Here is a 16846-nt window from a genome sequence, read left to right as displayed (position 1 = left end):
CTTAATGAAATGCTTGCCCCGTATAAGTTTTTGAAAAGAAAATCTATTAACTGTTAAAATATTTATTTAGGGGTAATAAGAACTTGGTTACACGTAAGGCTGGTCCGGCAACAATTTTGTAATGGTCCTTCAACAATTGACAATTGCTAAGACCACTCCATATTTCACTTGGATTTTGAGATTCCACTTCACTACATGAGGCATTTTGTTACAAATTTCCACCCTTAGTCGTCTGTGCTGCTAAAAACCACCCCCACTGATGATGGTTAGCTGATTTCGTTCATCCGTTTGGCCAATGTGAAGCCACATTGCATGCCATGCTAGCTGAGTATTATTGGACTGGTACGGTGGAAAGTATACATCTTGTCAGGACAACCCATTCCATCAGCTGGTATGTACCACATGACATCATAGATGAACATCAGCAGAGCATGCGTCAGAAGTAGTCAGCATCGTGCCAATTGGCAAGTGGCACAGCACGGTTGAAAAGGACCTCCGTTTTGGCAGGCACGAGCGGACGATCAACTACTAGTTGGCTAGTTGCCTGTCGACTTGACTTGGATTCCTGAGGATTATTGGGGCCGCCCTCTAGTACTTGAGAAGTGGGGCAGGGGTACGCTGACCCGAGCGGGCAGAAGGCTCTCTCAAATAGTCAGTGAAAGTATGAAAAACCTAACATTGGATATGTGCCCATTGAGCAAGTCTTAACGGAGATGTAGTGGACTACAAGTACTATCACAACAATTTCGTATAAATTTCCAGTGGGGAAACCAAGGAAAATGAACATGGAAATGATTATGACTGAAAATCAATTTCCTTCTTTCTACTTCCACCACAAGAAAATAAAAGTTTGAGCCACAAACACATGGGAAAGGCCAAAGAACACACCATGACCGATTCTCGCAATTATTAGCATTAACTGGGCACTTGTGAAAATGACACATTTAGAAGGTGTATTTTTAGTTGTTCCTCTAGCTGATGCGAGAGTAGAAGAGGTGGATAAGCGTAAAAGGTTGTGTGGAATAGAAATGTTTGCACCATAATTACTTTAATAAAGCTTTTTCTAAATATTTATAGAAGTGAGTGTGTGTGAGCGTGCCCCAGCTAGCATCTAAACTATGTTTTGCAAAAAGAAGACCTTTTGTAATGGGATTTTCCTAGTTTCATTCAGAATTAAACTAAGTTACTTACTGTAAAACCAATCCTTTATTCATGAAAATTACTTCATTGGTAATATGATTATAAAAAAATAGATACCTTGTTATAGACACAAAAATTCTTTTGTTAACCGGAGGGTGGAGGAACTAGGCACTAACTTTCCGACTAAACGTGCTAGCTGTTGTGTTTTGTGATGTGATTGTCAAAAATTAGCATGAATTCATTCATCATATTAGTTAATTTCTTTGCTAGCAACACCAGATACATGAATAGGGAACGTGCTAGAAGGATGGTTAATGCTTAAATATAGATATTTTGCCAACTATTAAGATGTATAGTTTGTTCTTACAGCTTTCGGATACCCCAAGCGACATTGCATGTTAGCTTTTCCATTGTGAACCTAGTTGATTCCAATCAACAATGAACTAACGGGTTATTTCTGCACATTTTCCATTATAATTTTCTATGGCAATAATATCCTCATATCCGTGAGACCATGAACTTATCCTTATAATCATGAACCTTGGTCACGAGTCTTCGAGGACCGAGTTGGTCTTCTCTATTAATCTTACTTCTGTTCCAATCCCATCAACTAGCTAGGTTACTATAACAAACCATTAAGTTATCTATCGTTTATCTTAGACCTAAATACTAACTTCAGAAGACAAAACATGCGGCGATTTAGATGGAAGCTTAGCTTAGCTTAACACTTAGCATGCAGTGGATCAATGGATATAGTATCAAATACAGTTGAGTAAATGTTTGGAATTGGATGTTAGACCAGAAAATTTTGCAGTTGAAGTATATCTTTCTATAGACGTATTTGTTGTGAAACACGTCGTCAATAATTGGATGCTTCCTCATGCCCCAAGAGATAATCACAAGAAACACAATAGACACAAAATATAGGTAGAGTTTTTTTATATACCTCAAATTAGTGAATTATAACGGAATGCTTGTCTTGGTCAGTTATATAGTCCTGAACTAAGAATAAGTTTGGTAAGAGCCTATATTTAACAGGACATGAAGAAAGATCCATCTTCTCTATCGGGTTGTTTGGCCAGTACTTTCCATATGTTGTCCAAGCCATACTTAGTTCAAGGAGTCTATTTTTTACAGCAGTATCGAGTTAGATTGCACTATCTTTTGAGAAATATGTATCTTTCTAACTTAAATTTCTTAGGAGTCACAAACCAGTTGATAACACTAGAATTCGGCTAAGATTTTATTGCTACAACTTCTGGTTCGCACTACAAAGTTTGGCAACACTAAATAGAAATGTTGCCAATACCTGTCGATGTTTTACCACCACGCCCACCGAGGGATACCCCAAGGTGGTGAGTTTGTAGGTAGGGTGTCGCTGAGATCAGAAACTCGAAGGTGCAAAGGAACGTAAGGTTTTAGACAGGTTCGGGCCGCTGAGAACGTAATACCCTACGTCCTGTGTGGTTTGTGTTGCCTTTGATGATGATTGTCCCTGAGGGGGGTCCCAGTCCGCCCTTATACAGTCCGGGGGATAGGTTTACTTAGGAGTCCTAGTCGGGTATAAGCCAAGAAGTCCTATCCGAGTACTTCTCGGATAGTCTCCTACCGTGTCCGACTAGTCTAACTACTGTATGGGTAACCCTACTGCATTACGAGTAGTTACAACCGATGTAGGGTATGAGTCATGTCCCATCCCGTATCCTAGGAGAAGTGTGCCACGTGGATAGTCCCGTGTCCCGGGGTCTGACAAGCCCCCGAGCTCTTCGTAGCCAAGTAGTGCAAGCGTCCGAGTACTTCTGAAGGCATCTTCATGTTCTCTCGAAATTTATCTTGAAGGTGTCCTCCGAGTACTTTCCTGGCTATATCGAGGCTGTGAGGTGCTCATGCCCCGAGTAGTTTATCCATTCTTCCTTATATGGGGTGCGATTAAACTCGCACTCTATGTGGAGTAGCCCCTGAGCCTCAGGTTGACTCGTAGAATCAGGTTGAGGGTCAATTTAATCTTGAGTCTTCTGTCCTTATCTTCCAGCATATTCAAAAAATAAGTCACTGATGACACGTGTCCCGCAGCCCCCGAGCCTTTGAATCCAAATCCCCAAGGTTTTGAAATAAAGGATCCAAAAAATCGTGCCATGTAACATATAATAGTAAAGATTTGATGGTGAATATGGGCAAATTGGTGTAGTAAATTTGGAAACCTCTCTTTTCGGGATGGGTTTCTGAAAAGATGGTGAAACAAATAACATCCGCAACAAACACCCAAGATTACCTCTCAAACCAATCTTTTTGCCCTGAGCCAATGACTAAATAAGTCCTCTGGATAATAATTTGAAAAAAATCCTTATTTCGGAATAGCATCCCTGAAATAATGGTTAACAAACATATACCCAAGATAAGTCTTAAAAAACCTCTTGGATCGGGTATTGTCGAGTAAATGTATAGCATCCAGCATGTAAGTACGAGAGCTATCCCTTGAGGCACGCTAAGTGCCTTTATCACATCAAGCCCCCGAGCCAGATGCATAAAGTAGTCGTAGTAGAAAGGCGGCGCTAGCCCCTGAGCCCAAGCATAGAGCAAGGAACCGCTAGTGAATGAGCAGTCAATGAAGCCATCTAGTCGGAATCGATCCTGACTAGAATTGTAGAAAAGACAAGTAGTCGAACAGGTGTGGAACCAGTTGTAAACAAGTAAAGTTCTTGTCATGGGAGCAGGGCCCCTTCAATAACATAGTGTACAAGTTGAAAACGAGTAATATGTTTCTGAAAAATAAGAAGGCAAAGTCCCTTCGGCAAACTTGCACATGATACCGGTCGTAAACCAGTAAAAACGGAGTTGTACTAGAAGTATTGGCACAAAAGCCCATCAGAAACCCAGGAGACTAGTCGAAAACTAGTAATTAGGGACTGGAATTATGGGAGCAAAGACCCTTTCAATAAACTTGCGTGTAGTACCAGTCATAAACCGGTAAAACGGAGTTGTAATGGTAGGATCAACCTCTATGCACCGATAGAAGATGGACCCAGTTGATCAAGGATGAAACCGTCATGGTTGTTCAATATTCCATGAGTTTGGTACCTTCTGGCCATCTGGGTACTGTAATCGATAAGATCCAAGGCCTGTAACCTCATGCACAATGAAAGGTCCTTCCCATCGCGAATTAAGCTTATGAAGCCCTGTATCATCCTGGATTCGTCGAAGAACTATATCTCCAACATTGAAAGAGCGTCATTGAACGTTCCTATCGTGGTAACAACAAACTCCCTGTAGGTAGCGGGTCGACTGCAATAATGCATTGTATCGGATTTTCTCAACTGAGTCAAGCTCCAGTTGTCGTGCAGTGTCAGCCTCGCCTTCGTTAAACATTTTCAGTCATGGAGACTTCCATATCACATCAGCTGGTAATATGGCTTCAGACCCGTATACAAGAAAGAAAGGTGACTGGCCTGTGGCTTTGCTTGGTTGTGTGCGAAGCTTCTAGAATACTGATGAGATCTCGTTGATCCACTTATCGCCCTTTTTGCTGTTCTCGTCATAGAGTCTTTTTTCAGTCCATCAAAAATCAAGCCGTTGTCGCGCTCAACCTGGCCATTGGCCCGCGGATGAGCCACCGAAACATATATGACTTTGATGGAGCTATGTTCATAGAAATCCCAGAACTCATGCGAGTGGAAATTGGACCTCAAATCTGTGATAATGGTGTTGGGAAAGCCAAAGCGGTGTAAGATGTCGTAGATGAATGTAACCACTTGATCAGCATTGAGCGTTGTGATTGATTTGTACTCGATCCACTTTGTAAACTTGTCGATGGCCACCAACATGTATATGAAACCTCCTGGCGCAGTCGTGAAGGGCCCAGTCATGTCCAAGCCCCAGCATGCAAACGGCCATGAAGGTGGTATAGTTATCAGATTATGAGCTGGAACATGAGACTGTTTGCTAAAAAATTGGTAGTTGGTGCACCGGCGAATGAGTGCTTCGGCATTTGCCACAGCAGTCGGCCAATAGAATCCAGATCGAAATGCCTTGCTGACTAGTGTGCTAGAAGCAACGTGGTTCCCGCACACGCCTTCGTGAATCTCTTGGAGTATTTCTTTGCTCTCCTCTGTGCTGACACACTTCATGAGTATGCCTGATGCCGATCCACGCTTGTACAGATTGCCTCCAACTAGAACATACCCTTTGCTATGTCATAGGATGCGAGTAGCTTGAGCGCTGTTTGGATCGATGCCGGGGGGTAGTTTGTGCTCCTGGATTTAGTCGATGAAGGCTACCCCCCAGTTGACCTCGATCATCAAGACCTCTTGATCGGGTTCCTTGGGACCCTGAACGATGGAACTTGAGTCTGGTGCCCTGATGGAAGGGTGATGCAACTCGTGAATGAAGACTTCCGGTGGGACATTAGCTCGATCAGAACCCAGTTTGGAGAGCACGTCCGTGCCCACATTGTTGTTGCGAACCACTTGGTGAATTTCTAGCCCCAAGAACTTTTTCTCGAGCTTGCATATTTCCATGACATAGGCGTCCATGTTGTCCTTGTTGATGTCCCACTCCTTATTGACTTGTTGAACCACCAGTAAGGAGTCGCCATAGACTAGTAGTCGCTTGATGCCCAGGGAGATTGCCAAGCGTAGGCCGTGCAACAATGTCTCATACTCAGCCTCGTTGTTGGAAACCTCGAATAGTATTTGAAACACATACTTGAGTTGTTCTCCTCTCGAGCTGATGAAAAGTACTCCCGCACCACCGCCATCGAGCTTGAGTGAACCGTCAAAGCACATGACCCAATGCTCCGGCTGGTTGGTTGGGACTTCCACTTAGTTTTCTCGCCACTCCGCCATGAAATCGACTAGTGCTTGTGACTTGATGGCTGTCCGGGGCTTGAAGTCGAGTGTAATGGCTCCCAGCTCCACCGCCCACTTGGAGATGCGCCCGGTAGCATCCTGATTGTGGAGGATATCCGCCAATGGGAAGTCGGAGACCACCAGGATATTGTATGCATCGAAGTAGTGGCGAAGCTTCCTGGAAGTGATGAGGATACCGTAAAGAATTTTTTGAATCGTCGGGTAATGAACCTTAGATTCTTAGAGGACTTCACTGATAAAGTAAACTGGTCGCTGCACTCCAAAAGCGTGGCCTTCTTCCTGTCGTTCCACCACCACCGTGCTGACGATATGAGTAGTCGCAGCGATGTAGAGCAGCAGGTTCTCGCCTGGTTGGGGAGCCGTCAGGATGGGTGGCGACTGCAAGTGATGTTTGAGGTCTTGTAGCGCCTGGTTTGCCTCCTCGGTCCACTTGAACTTGTCGTGGTGCTTGAGCAACTTGAAGAAGGGTAGTCCCCTTTCTCCAAGTCGGGAGATGAAGCGGCTCCAAGCTGCCATGCAGCCAGTGAGCTTCTAGACGTCCTTGATCGTCTTTGGCGCATCCATGGCTGTAATGGCATTGATCTTCTCTAGATTTGCTTGTATCCCATGGTGACTAACAATGAACCCGAGTAGTTTGCCTTGAGGCACACTAAAGAAGCACTTTGTTAGGTTGAGCTTCCATCGAAACCGTCGCAAGCTGTTGAAAGTCTCCTCGAGATCAGCAATGAACTTGCTATGGGATCTGATCGTGATGATCACATTATCCACGTAGGCTTCAACGTTGCGGTGTAGTTGGTCTGTGAGGCATAGTTGGATAGCCTGTTGATAGGTGGCTCCTGCATTGTTTAATCCAAAAGACATTGTAGTATAAGCTTGATAGGTGGCTCCTGCATTGTTCAATCCAAAAGACATTGTAGTATAAGCATATGCTCCAAAGGGGGTGATGAACATCGTTTTGATCTGGTATTCCTCCTTGAGAGCTATCTGATGATAGCCCGAGTAGCAGTCGAGGAAGGAGAGCAAAACACAGCCAGCTATGGAGTCGATGACTTGGTCGATGCGTGGGAGCGCAAAGAGGTCCTTCGGGCAGTGTTTATTGAGATCAGTATAATCCACACACATCCTTCATTCATTATTATTCTTTTTTAGTACAAGTACAGGGTTAGCTAACCACTCGGGGTGGTATACTTCTTTAATAAAACCAGTCGCGAGTAGTTTTGCTAACTCTTTCTTGATGGCCTCCCTCTTGTCGGGGGCGAAGCAACGTAGTCGTTGCTTTTTCGGAGTGGCATTAGGGTCGACTTTTAGGCAATGCTCAATCAACTCCTTGGGCACCCCTGGCATATCCGCTGGTTTCCACGTGAATATGTCCGGTTATCCCTAAGGAAGTTGATGAGCGCACTTTCCTATTTGTCGCCTAAGCCGCCCCCGATCAAAGCGGTCTTGAACGAGTCGCCTACTTGAAGCTGAATGGTCTTGATGTCGACGTCATTGGGGTTGGGTTTAACCCTCAACTATCTTGGCCGCTGGTTGGAGATCTCCATCTCCGTGTTGGTCAGCTTCAGCGCAGCCGCGAGTACTTTTGCAGATGGCTCTGGCACGTGTGAAGTCGCAGCATCCTCGATCGCCTCCTGGTCATAGTCGTACGACTTCTTCAAGTCACCCCGAAGTGTGAGTACACCTGTCTTGCCAGGCATCTTTAGTAGCAGGTAGACATAGTGGGGCACAGCCATGAATTTGGCTAGTGCCGGCCTGCCAAGGATGGCATGGTACGACGAGTCAAAATCTGCCACCTCGAACTTGATGTACTCGATGCGGTAGTTGTCTTTTGTTCCGAAGGTGACTGGCAGGACCATTGACCCGAGTGGTGTAACCGTGTTACCCGGGACGATGCCGTAGAAAGGACCTTTGCTAGGAGTGAGCATCTTAGAGATGTCTAGTCCCATCTTCTTGAGAGTACTTGTGAAGAGCAGGTTGAGGCCGCTTCTGCCATCAATGAGTACTCGAGTGAGTTTCGAGCCCGCCACGATAAGGTCTAGGACAAGCGGGAATTTACCCGGCTCAGAGAAGCTGATCCATTGATCCTCCCTGGAAAAGGAGATCGGGATCTTGCTGTATCTCAAAGGCCTGTTCGTGACTAGTTCCACAGAGAGTATTTCGTGCAGGGTTAGCTTATGCGCGCGCTTGGAGGGAATCCGCCGTCTCTGCCAAAGATGACATTGACAACGTTCTTCGGATCCTGGAAATCTTGAGCCCCCGACTTGTCACCTCCTTCTTCGTTATCCTCCTTGTCCTTTCGCTTTCCTGCTTGGGGGAGGGCGGTGCATTGAGTGATTTCCGGATGGTGACGCATTCGAAGAGCGTATGCCGCGACTTCGGGTGTATCGGGCATTGTTTATGCATGACTTGCTCGTAGTCCGAGTAGTTGTTCCCCGACTTCATGGATCCCTAGAAGTTGTCGATGAAAGCCCGCTTGAGGTCCTCCCACGAGTCGATGGATTTTGGCTTGAGGCTTTCAAGCCACGTGAGGGGTGCAGGCTCCAGAGCCAGCGTGAAGTAGAGAGCTTTTGTGGAGTTGGATACCCCTGAAACTTCAATGGCGACGGAGTAACAACGAAGCCACTAGCGTGGGTCCTGCTTATCATCATACTTGGGGATTCCGAATGGTTTGAAGTCCTTGGGGTAGGACTTGTCGGTGATGCTGGTGGTGAAGGTGGGGAAACAGTCGCTGTCGTCATCGTCGTGGTACCTCCGAAGTGGTCCTTTCTCCTCGCTTTAATAATAAGCCACGAGTCGCGGCCCTCGTTGATGTTCTGCCTGAGGTCTACCGTGGGAGCATCATTGAGGTTGGCCTCGACTGGATTTTGACCGTGGTGCCTTGCTCCACACTGGTTTCGAGGGGGTTGTTGTACTTCTTGTTCATTGTTGCCACGCGCGGACGGGTGGCCCTCATTGCGCTGGCGATTGTCGTTCCTCCGACTCCCGTGGCCTCCTCTGGGGCTGCAACTGACTAGCGCGGTATTACCGTGTTGCTCAGACCTCGAGAGCTGATTCCGAGCGGAAGACACTGGATGTTTCCCATCAAGTTGCACGAGCGTGCACTGGGTCAAGTACTGCAACCTTTGTATCTGAGGATTAGATGAGAGTTGTTGAGCTAGGAGGACTGCTTCTGCGATGGCGCAAATCAGCGTATGGTACTCGCAATCCGCGACTGCTGCAAAGGCGTTGTGGAGATCCCTTGGTTCGCGGGCGCCGTTCTGCGCGATGCGCCTGCGTTGAGCGCGCTTGGCATTCTTTGCCCGCCAGATCCTCTGGTGTTCCTCGTCTTCATCTTGAGGAGTAGCTGCTGTGGGCTCGTCGGCTGAGACGTCCGCGAGTTGTTCGTTGTCATACTGGGTGCCCAGCTCGTCTTCTTCCGCGTTGCGAAGGGAAGCCATGCAGACTTGTCGATCCGGCGAGTGGTTAGCTCTGAGCCTGTACTCGAGTAGCTTTGTGCTACTCTCTCCTTCTTCCACAATAGGAGAAAGAGGTCTACCCTCTTGGAAGGGTAGTTCTTGCATGAAGGCTACAAGGCAAGATTCGTAATCGAGTAGTTCGGAGGGCTCAAAGCCCTTCCAATACACGAAACGTCCTTGCTGCGTTGAAGCGATGGTTAAACCTAGAAAGCTACCCGGAAAGGTTTCGGTGTGGCCGTCGGGTTGCGAGTGGTTTTCGAGGGCAGAGGCCGCCCGATGGAGTACCCACGTCTCCGAGTCTTTTTTGGATCCAGCTTGAAGATGTAGTACCGCATGTGGAGTACTCTTCGTCAGAATCCGAGTAGATGTCGAAAACGGGGGTCTCCCGGCTAGCGGTGGTGCCCACATCCTTGATTTGGAGCAGCAGATCCAAATCCTCCTTCAAGTCGGAGAGGGACTTGGATCGTGAGGTGTTGTCAGATTGGTTTAGATCTGATCCGAGTAGAACTGGTGCGTCACGAGTGGAAGTCGAGTTGAAAAAGGACATCTTTTCGATCTGCTGGGCCAGATCGGGAAGCAGCGTGTCATCGAGGTTGTCAATGAAGTCGTCTAGATCGCTGCTTGAAGTTGATGACGAAGCCTCTGGCTCCTTGGAGTTGGCTAGGTAGCTATTAAAGCCACCCAAACCGTCGGCGACGCAAATCCAGGATCCGAAGTTGAAAGTCGTGCCCTTATCGAGCACAGCGTTGATAAAGTTGAACGATGCCATCGAGTTCTCCGGTGGATCTTCGATGAGCTCCCCTACCTGGCGCGCCAGCTGTGAGTGTTTTACCACCACGCCCACCGAGGGATACCCCGAAGTGGTAAGTTTGTAGGTAGAGTGTCGCCGAGATCAGGTACTCGAAGGTGCAAAAGAACGCAAGGTTTTAGATAGGTTCGGGCCGCTAAGAGCGTAATATCCTACGTCCTGTGTGGTTTGTGTTGCCTTTGATGATGATTATCCTCAAGGGGGTCTCTGTCCGCCCTTATATAGTTCGTGGGGTAGGTTTACTTGGGAGTCCTAATCGGGTACAAAGCCAAGAAGTCCTGTCCGAGTACTTTTCGGGCAGTCTCCTACCGTGTTCGACTAATCTAACTACTGTACAAGTAATCCTACTGCATTACGAGTAGTTACAACAGATGTAGGGCGTGGATCATGTCCCATCCTGTATCCTAGGAGAAGTGTGCCACGTGGACAGTCCCGTATCCCCGGATCTGACAATACGTAGATTGTTTTCAATATAGATCCTTTGGTAAATTTTAATGTGGTTCCATTTATAGACAACGTCGCTACGTTCTCATGCATGTTTCTAGTTTTTAATGCAATGCTTAATATGCTCTCCAAGAAATTAAGCTGCACAAAATATAGTTAGTTACGTGCACTCAATTGCTACATACTTGATATTAGCGTTCCTTTTCGATAAAGGAAATTTTGTCGCTTTCTAAAGTTTTAATCAATATTAACACGTACCATGCATCACGTCACCTATAAGATGTCATGGTGATTGGTCAGCACGAAAGCTTGTCAAGGGAAAACAAAGCCAAAACGTCGACACCGTGTAATGGAATCCAAGGGAAATGTGGAGAAAAGTCTACAATGCATTTCTGAAAAGTGACAACTAAGTAGTACTCCAATGCAACTTGCTCCAACAATGGTTACATGGCCATGTGGCAATGCTTGGCATTTTAATACTAGATGACTTCGATTCTTGACTTTGTGCTATAGAAAGATGGTCATCTATGTTTCCGAAGGGAGGTGGTTATTTTGTCCTTCCCATTCCCAGGTGAGCAGACAAAAGCTCCATGTGTCGAGTTTATAGCTACAAGGAACAAAATCTCGAGGAAACACAAGACCAAAATAGATTTAAAATGCAAGGGATGGTCACTTGATGATGCTTGCGTTGTGAAATTCTGAATACAAAATGACTTTGTTCCTTGACTTGGTTTTGCAAAAAGATGACCCTCAATGTTGTCCCATGTATCTTGCCCTTCCCTTTCCCCACATTATGAACACACAAAAGTTTCGTGCCATCAAGTTTAGAGCTACATAGAAGCAAAATCCAAGAAAATACATGGAACAAAGAAATGGATTTAGTAATAATGGTTACTTGATGATGCTCGATTGCATAGCATTTCAATACCGTATGACCTGGTTCCTTGACTTGTGCTATACCGCTATAGAGAATGGCTCTTTCTGTTAGTCAAGGGTCGCGAGGGCTTTGTCCCTTTTTGTTTCTAAACACGCAAGTGTGTACATCATTTTGCGTGTAAAATGTTTGAACAGAATATGGCAAGTCTTACAGAAATATAAAATAACACGGTCATTTTGTAGAATGCCATACTCTAGATATATTAGTGGGTCTGAAGTTTCATCAATCAGAAAGACAACAAAACAACGTTTTCTTTTCCGACTTCGCCATTCTCATCTCACGTGGGAAAATTGCCTGGCAAAGTACAATTACCCAGCAAGGCCAGACGCGGCCAGTGGTTTTGCGGGCAAGCCACGGACACGCCCGAGAACGCACGCAAAACCCAAAGAAGACTTCGTTAAAGTCAACCGCGTTCACAAAAGACTCCACGGAGAATTGACGAGCGGCTCTGGCTGCGTCCCATCCCATCGTCTGGCCCAACGCCGACAGCTCTCTCTTGTGCGCGGTCGTGCATCAGGTCACGCCGGACATGAGATGACCAGTAAAAAGTGAGGAAGAACTCAGGGAGCTAATGATCCATGGTACACCAGGGTGTACTGCGGAGACTAACGAGTGCTCAACGGTGGTGTTTCGTACAACTTTCTTGGTGAAATCAGAAATGTTTTTTTTTGCCGGGTCAGTCTACTCAAGCGAGCTATTCTGCAAGAAAACCTCTTATTAAAATAAAACAACTACAGGAGAAACTGACGCCTCCGCAGACTTGTTAAAGGAAGAACTACTTTTTTTTTCAGAGCTTACTTGATGTATTCTATTCATAACACACACGGATTTGTGCTTTCACACTAGACTCGATAGGGGCAGATGAATTTAGGGTTTTTTTTAATCGACAAGATGGCAAAATTTAGTTTTTACAATCTCTAGGTCATCCAAACACATGGCTATAGTTTAAATTTTACAACCCACCAATCTAGAATGTAGCAATTTTTTTAAGAGCATGGAATGTAACAACTTATCCACTCAGGTTCGAGTCCTCGACTCGGTACGAGTGCTTATATTTTTCTGAATTTATTCCATTTATTCAGAATTTAACCGATGTTAAAGTTGCGTGCGTATTTGTAAGTGTCTACATCTACATCTGTACTGTATTTCTAAAGAATAACTTACAAGTTCCTCTGGCTTTTACCAGACTGTGGATTGTAAAAGGACCAAAGTACTAGTTGCTTTTTAGTGAAAATTACCCCAAAATGGTACAGATATATCCCAGCCCACGTGCCACGGGGATGCGAAACCAAAGCCGCTCTTCCCTGGCACGAGCAAAATGCGAACGCAACAGACACACCCCGTCCGCGTCCACCGCGATTCGTTATCGTGCGCGCGCTTACACACCTGTGATCACCCGATCAAACCAGGCAGACGCCCGAGCGCATTTTCCCGTTTGGTCGGACGCGCACGCGCCGCTTCGCTCCCCGACGAAGTCAGCCTCGCGGCGCGACGGAGGAGGATGACGCGCGCCGTGACGGCAGACGGGTGACGCCCCTGCCCGTGACGTCGGGCCCTCTGGATGACCGGGACGGGACGACCTCCACGACCACGGCGGATCCAGGGCTGGCCACGCGCGCGCGTCCGTGGCCTGGCCTCTCAGATTCTGACCGGTCAGCGCGTCGTGCTCGGTGCTCCGCTTTTTCCACTCAGCTGCGTCCCGCCCGCGCCCCGGCCGGTCGATCCCTGATCCCCTCCCCCTATATGTACCACGCCCTCCCGGCGGCGAGCATCCAAGTGTCCTGTTCCTCCAACGCTCGTGCTACTGACACCTCGGCGGCGGCTGCACGATCGTTTAATTCGCAGAGAAACGTAGGCATCGATGCTGCTCATGGACTCGGTGCGCCGCGCCGGCTGCTCCCCGGTCTGCCTGGACCTCAGCGTCGGGCTCTCGCCGTCGCCGCTGAAGATGGGCGCGGGAATGGCGGCCGAGCCTGGACGACCCGACCCTCCCGCCGGTGGCTGCAGAATGGCGTCGTCCATGGCAGATGAGCAGGTAACCGATCGATCTATCACTCCCTCGCTGCCATCCGATTTCTTCCTCTGCGCCGCCTGGAACGACGCCGCTGAACTGGTAGCTGGAATGCTCTGTGTGACGCAGGCCAAGACCCTGGAGGCCAAGCTCACCCAGGTCAGTGAGGAGAACCGGCGGCTCACCGAGAAGATCGTCTACCTCTACGCCAACCAGATCGCCAGGCTGAGTCCCGACTCCACGGACTCGACGCACGCTTCGCAAGCCGCATCGCCGCCGCCGGCTGCGAGCAGGAAGAGGAGCAGGGACAGCATGGACGAGCCGCCGAATTCGGGCGACGCCGACGGCAGCGGCAAGGCCGAGGCCGAGGCCATCGAGAGCCCCCCGAGCGACGACTTCGAGGGCTCGTGCAGGCGGATCAAGGTCAGCAGGGTCTGCACCCGGATCGACCCGTCGGACACCACCCTCACCGTCAAGGACGGCTACCAATGGCGGAAGTACGGGCAGAAGGTGACCCGCGACAACCCGTCCCCGAGAGCCTACTTCCGCTGCGCGTACGCTCCATCCTGCCCCGTCAAGAAGAAGGTAAATTTCACTCATTTCTACGGCGACCATCACCTGATTACAGGATTACGGCGGCTTCGTTCAATCCGTGGCTAATGGCGGACCCCTGTTTCTTTGGAGCAGGTGCAGAGGAGCGCGGAGGACAGCTCGGTGCTGGTGGCCACGTACGAGGGCGAGCACAACCACCCGTGCCCGACGCGCGACGGCGAGCTCCCCAGCTGCGCGACGCGGGGCGGGTCCGTGCCGTGCTCCATCTCCATTAACTCCTCCGGCCCGACCATCACGCTGGACCTCACCAAGAACGGAGCGGGCGGCGTGCGGGTGCTCGAGGCCGCCGGGGCGCCCGACCTCAAGAAGCTGCTGTGCCAGGAGATCGCGTCGGCGGAGTTCCGGACGGCGCTGGTGGAGCAGATGGCGAGCTCGCTGACCAGGGATTCCAAGTTCACCGAAGCGCTCGCCGCCGCGATCCTGAAGCAGCTGCCGGATTACTAGAGTCCAGGGCCCGGTGTCGTAGCTCGGAGAATTTCCGCCAGCAAAAGCTTTTCTTCAGGAAAAAAACTTTTTTTTATGGCATTCAGGAAAAAAATCTTGGTAGCAATAGTGTATGTCTATTAAGATTAGGGCATAATCTCCCCAGATTTACATGCTTTACATGCATAGTTTCAAGTTTCAGGATCTAAAGCATCCCCAGTAATATTGTACATTTTACAAGTCCACTGTTTGATCACGTATTTAAAATAAGGACCGTCCTCCCAAGACAGCTGAGAGTTTGAGAGTTTGCTCTAGCTGTTTTTTTTTTGTTTATCTGAATTTAATCTGTCTCAGTAGTACTGTACATTTTTAGTTGAAATTTTCGCTAGGAATTTTAGTAACTACTAATAAAATGATCTCTCAGGTTTCTGTGTGCTACAAGAAAGAGGGAATTGGGTTGTACGTGACTGCCCAGGTCCACCGGGCCAATTCGCATCAAATTTGTTAGCCCAAACATAGCCAGCCCTGTTAAGGCCCAATTTTCCTATAAATCTGGCAATGGATTTTAGCCTCCGCATCGAGTGTGAAGGATGGGAGAACTGGTTTGTTTTTTTCTCAAAACTGACTCCGTTCTTTTAATCCAGTTTAATTTAAAAACTACCGCTCAAAAAAATTATTTTAAAAACTAGATATTATCGAATTAATGTAACAAAATATCCATATGCAGTTTGAATTCGCATGCTGCTCTCATCGATATGAACTCGGCAGGTCCAGTAGTCCTGCAGCCCCTGCAAACAAATTAAAATTGAAACATACCAGTCCTGGACACAGCTGAAGAAGCAAATGCTAGGAGCCTTCGTCAGAAATTCAGAACGTACTGCCTTCGTTCTAAAATGTAGTTTATTTTAATTTTTCTAGATTCATAATATTTACTATATATCAAGATATAATATATATTTAGATATATAACAAAAATTATGAACCAAAAATATTAAAACAATCTACATTTTGAAACGGAGGAAACAATTAATTACGGCTCCCTCAGATTCTATTTTAAATTACCCCCGCTGCCCGCGACGTGCAAGGCCAGACCACACCAAAACAACCTACATTTTAAAATGGAGGGAATAGTTAATTACGGCTCCCTCAGCTTCTATTTTAAATTATCCCCGCTGCCCGCGACGTGCAAGGCCAGACCACACCAAAACAACCTACATTTTAGAATGGAGGGAATAGTTAACTACAGAAAACAATAAACATTTTGAAATGGAGGGAATAGTTAATTACGGCTCCCTCAGCTTCTATTTTAAATTACCCCTGCTGCCCGCGACGTGCAAGGCCAGACCACGACAGGTCAAGTTAGTTCTCTCCGTCCGTTCTTAGTACGCAGGCAACGTGACAAACTCGATCAGAAGTGCCAGCTCGCTTTCCTGCACTTTCTGCTGCACGCCGAACTCCATTCAGAAAACTGAACATAGCAACCGCTGGCACAGCCCAACCGAGTCTAGCAGAAGTACAGGGAACGCATATGGCGTCTTGGCGATGAACCAAATTAAGATGCTCTCGCTAACACGACGAGCTAGAAGAGCCAATTTTGGGATAAAAGAAGAACATGGCGACAAGAACGATGAAGCCAGCCCACAACCGAAGTTTTTTTTTTCTTCAAAAAGGTTCGTTTTATTTCCATGGATTTTGGGATGAATTCGCGTTTCCTCTCTAGATAATAAACCGTCCATCTAGACTTCTTTAACTCGCGATACCGGACATATGACCTCTCTACCTAGTTTCTGTGGGTGGTTTTTGCTTTTTTTTTATCTTTTATGTCTATTTTGGCTGAATATTTGAAAAATCATAATAAATCAAAAAATAAAAAAATCTAATTTTTTAAAATCCCGATGAGTAGATCTATGCAGTAAATATATGACATGATATAATTTAGTAAAAAGTTTTATTATATTTTTAGATATATACTTTTATGTAATTAATTCATAGCTACACTTTCCATGGTCCAATTATGGTGATATTTTTATGGTGCACATGCTTGAGCTGTAGTAAAGTTTTCATGCTCATTTGATCATTTATGCTTGAGCAACTAAATTCCAAGCTATATCAGATATTTTTCAGTTTCTCAAGTATAGATGATCCAATGAG

At 46.9% G+C, this 16846-nt stretch overlaps 1 protein-coding gene across 1 annotated transcript; it reads left to right on the top strand.

Annotated features, from left to right (window-relative positions):
* The first annotated feature begins 13417 nt into the window (after positions 1–13417).
* Positions 13418–14982, top strand: LOC112881545 (WRKY transcription factor WRKY76-like). The gene is made up of 3 exons (XM_025946287.1): positions 13418–13684; positions 13790–14245; positions 14348–14982. The coding sequence occupies exons 1-3, from the start codon at positions 13511–13513 to the stop codon at positions 14714–14716; spliced, it is 999 nt and encodes a 332-aa protein (XP_025802072.1). The 5' UTR covers positions 13418–13510; the 3' UTR covers positions 14717–14982.
* The last annotated feature ends 1864 nt before the right edge of the window (positions 14983–16846 follow it).

Source organism: Panicum hallii, chromosome 2 (genome assembly GCF_002211085.1).
Source record: "Panicum hallii strain FIL2 chromosome 2, PHallii_v3.1, whole genome shotgun sequence".
NCBI classification, from domain to species: domain Eukaryota; kingdom Viridiplantae; phylum Streptophyta; class Magnoliopsida; order Poales; family Poaceae; genus Panicum; species Panicum hallii.
This window is presented reverse-complemented; position numbering and strand designations above follow the sequence as displayed.

Excerpts from the sequence above, each read along its gene's own strand:
- LOC112881545 (XM_025946287.1), top strand. The coding sequence starts at position 13,511 with ATGCTGCTCATGGACTCGGTGCGCCGCGCCGGCTGCTCCCCGGTCTGC. Across the intron at positions 13,685-13,789 it reads CGTCCATGGCAGATGAGCAG|GCCAAGACCCTGGAGGCCAA; the intron begins GTAACCGATCGA and ends TGTGTGACGCAG. Across the intron at positions 14,246-14,347 it reads CCTGCCCCGTCAAGAAGAAG|GTGCAGAGGAGCGCGGAGGA; the intron begins GTAAATTTCACT and ends TCTTTGGAGCAG.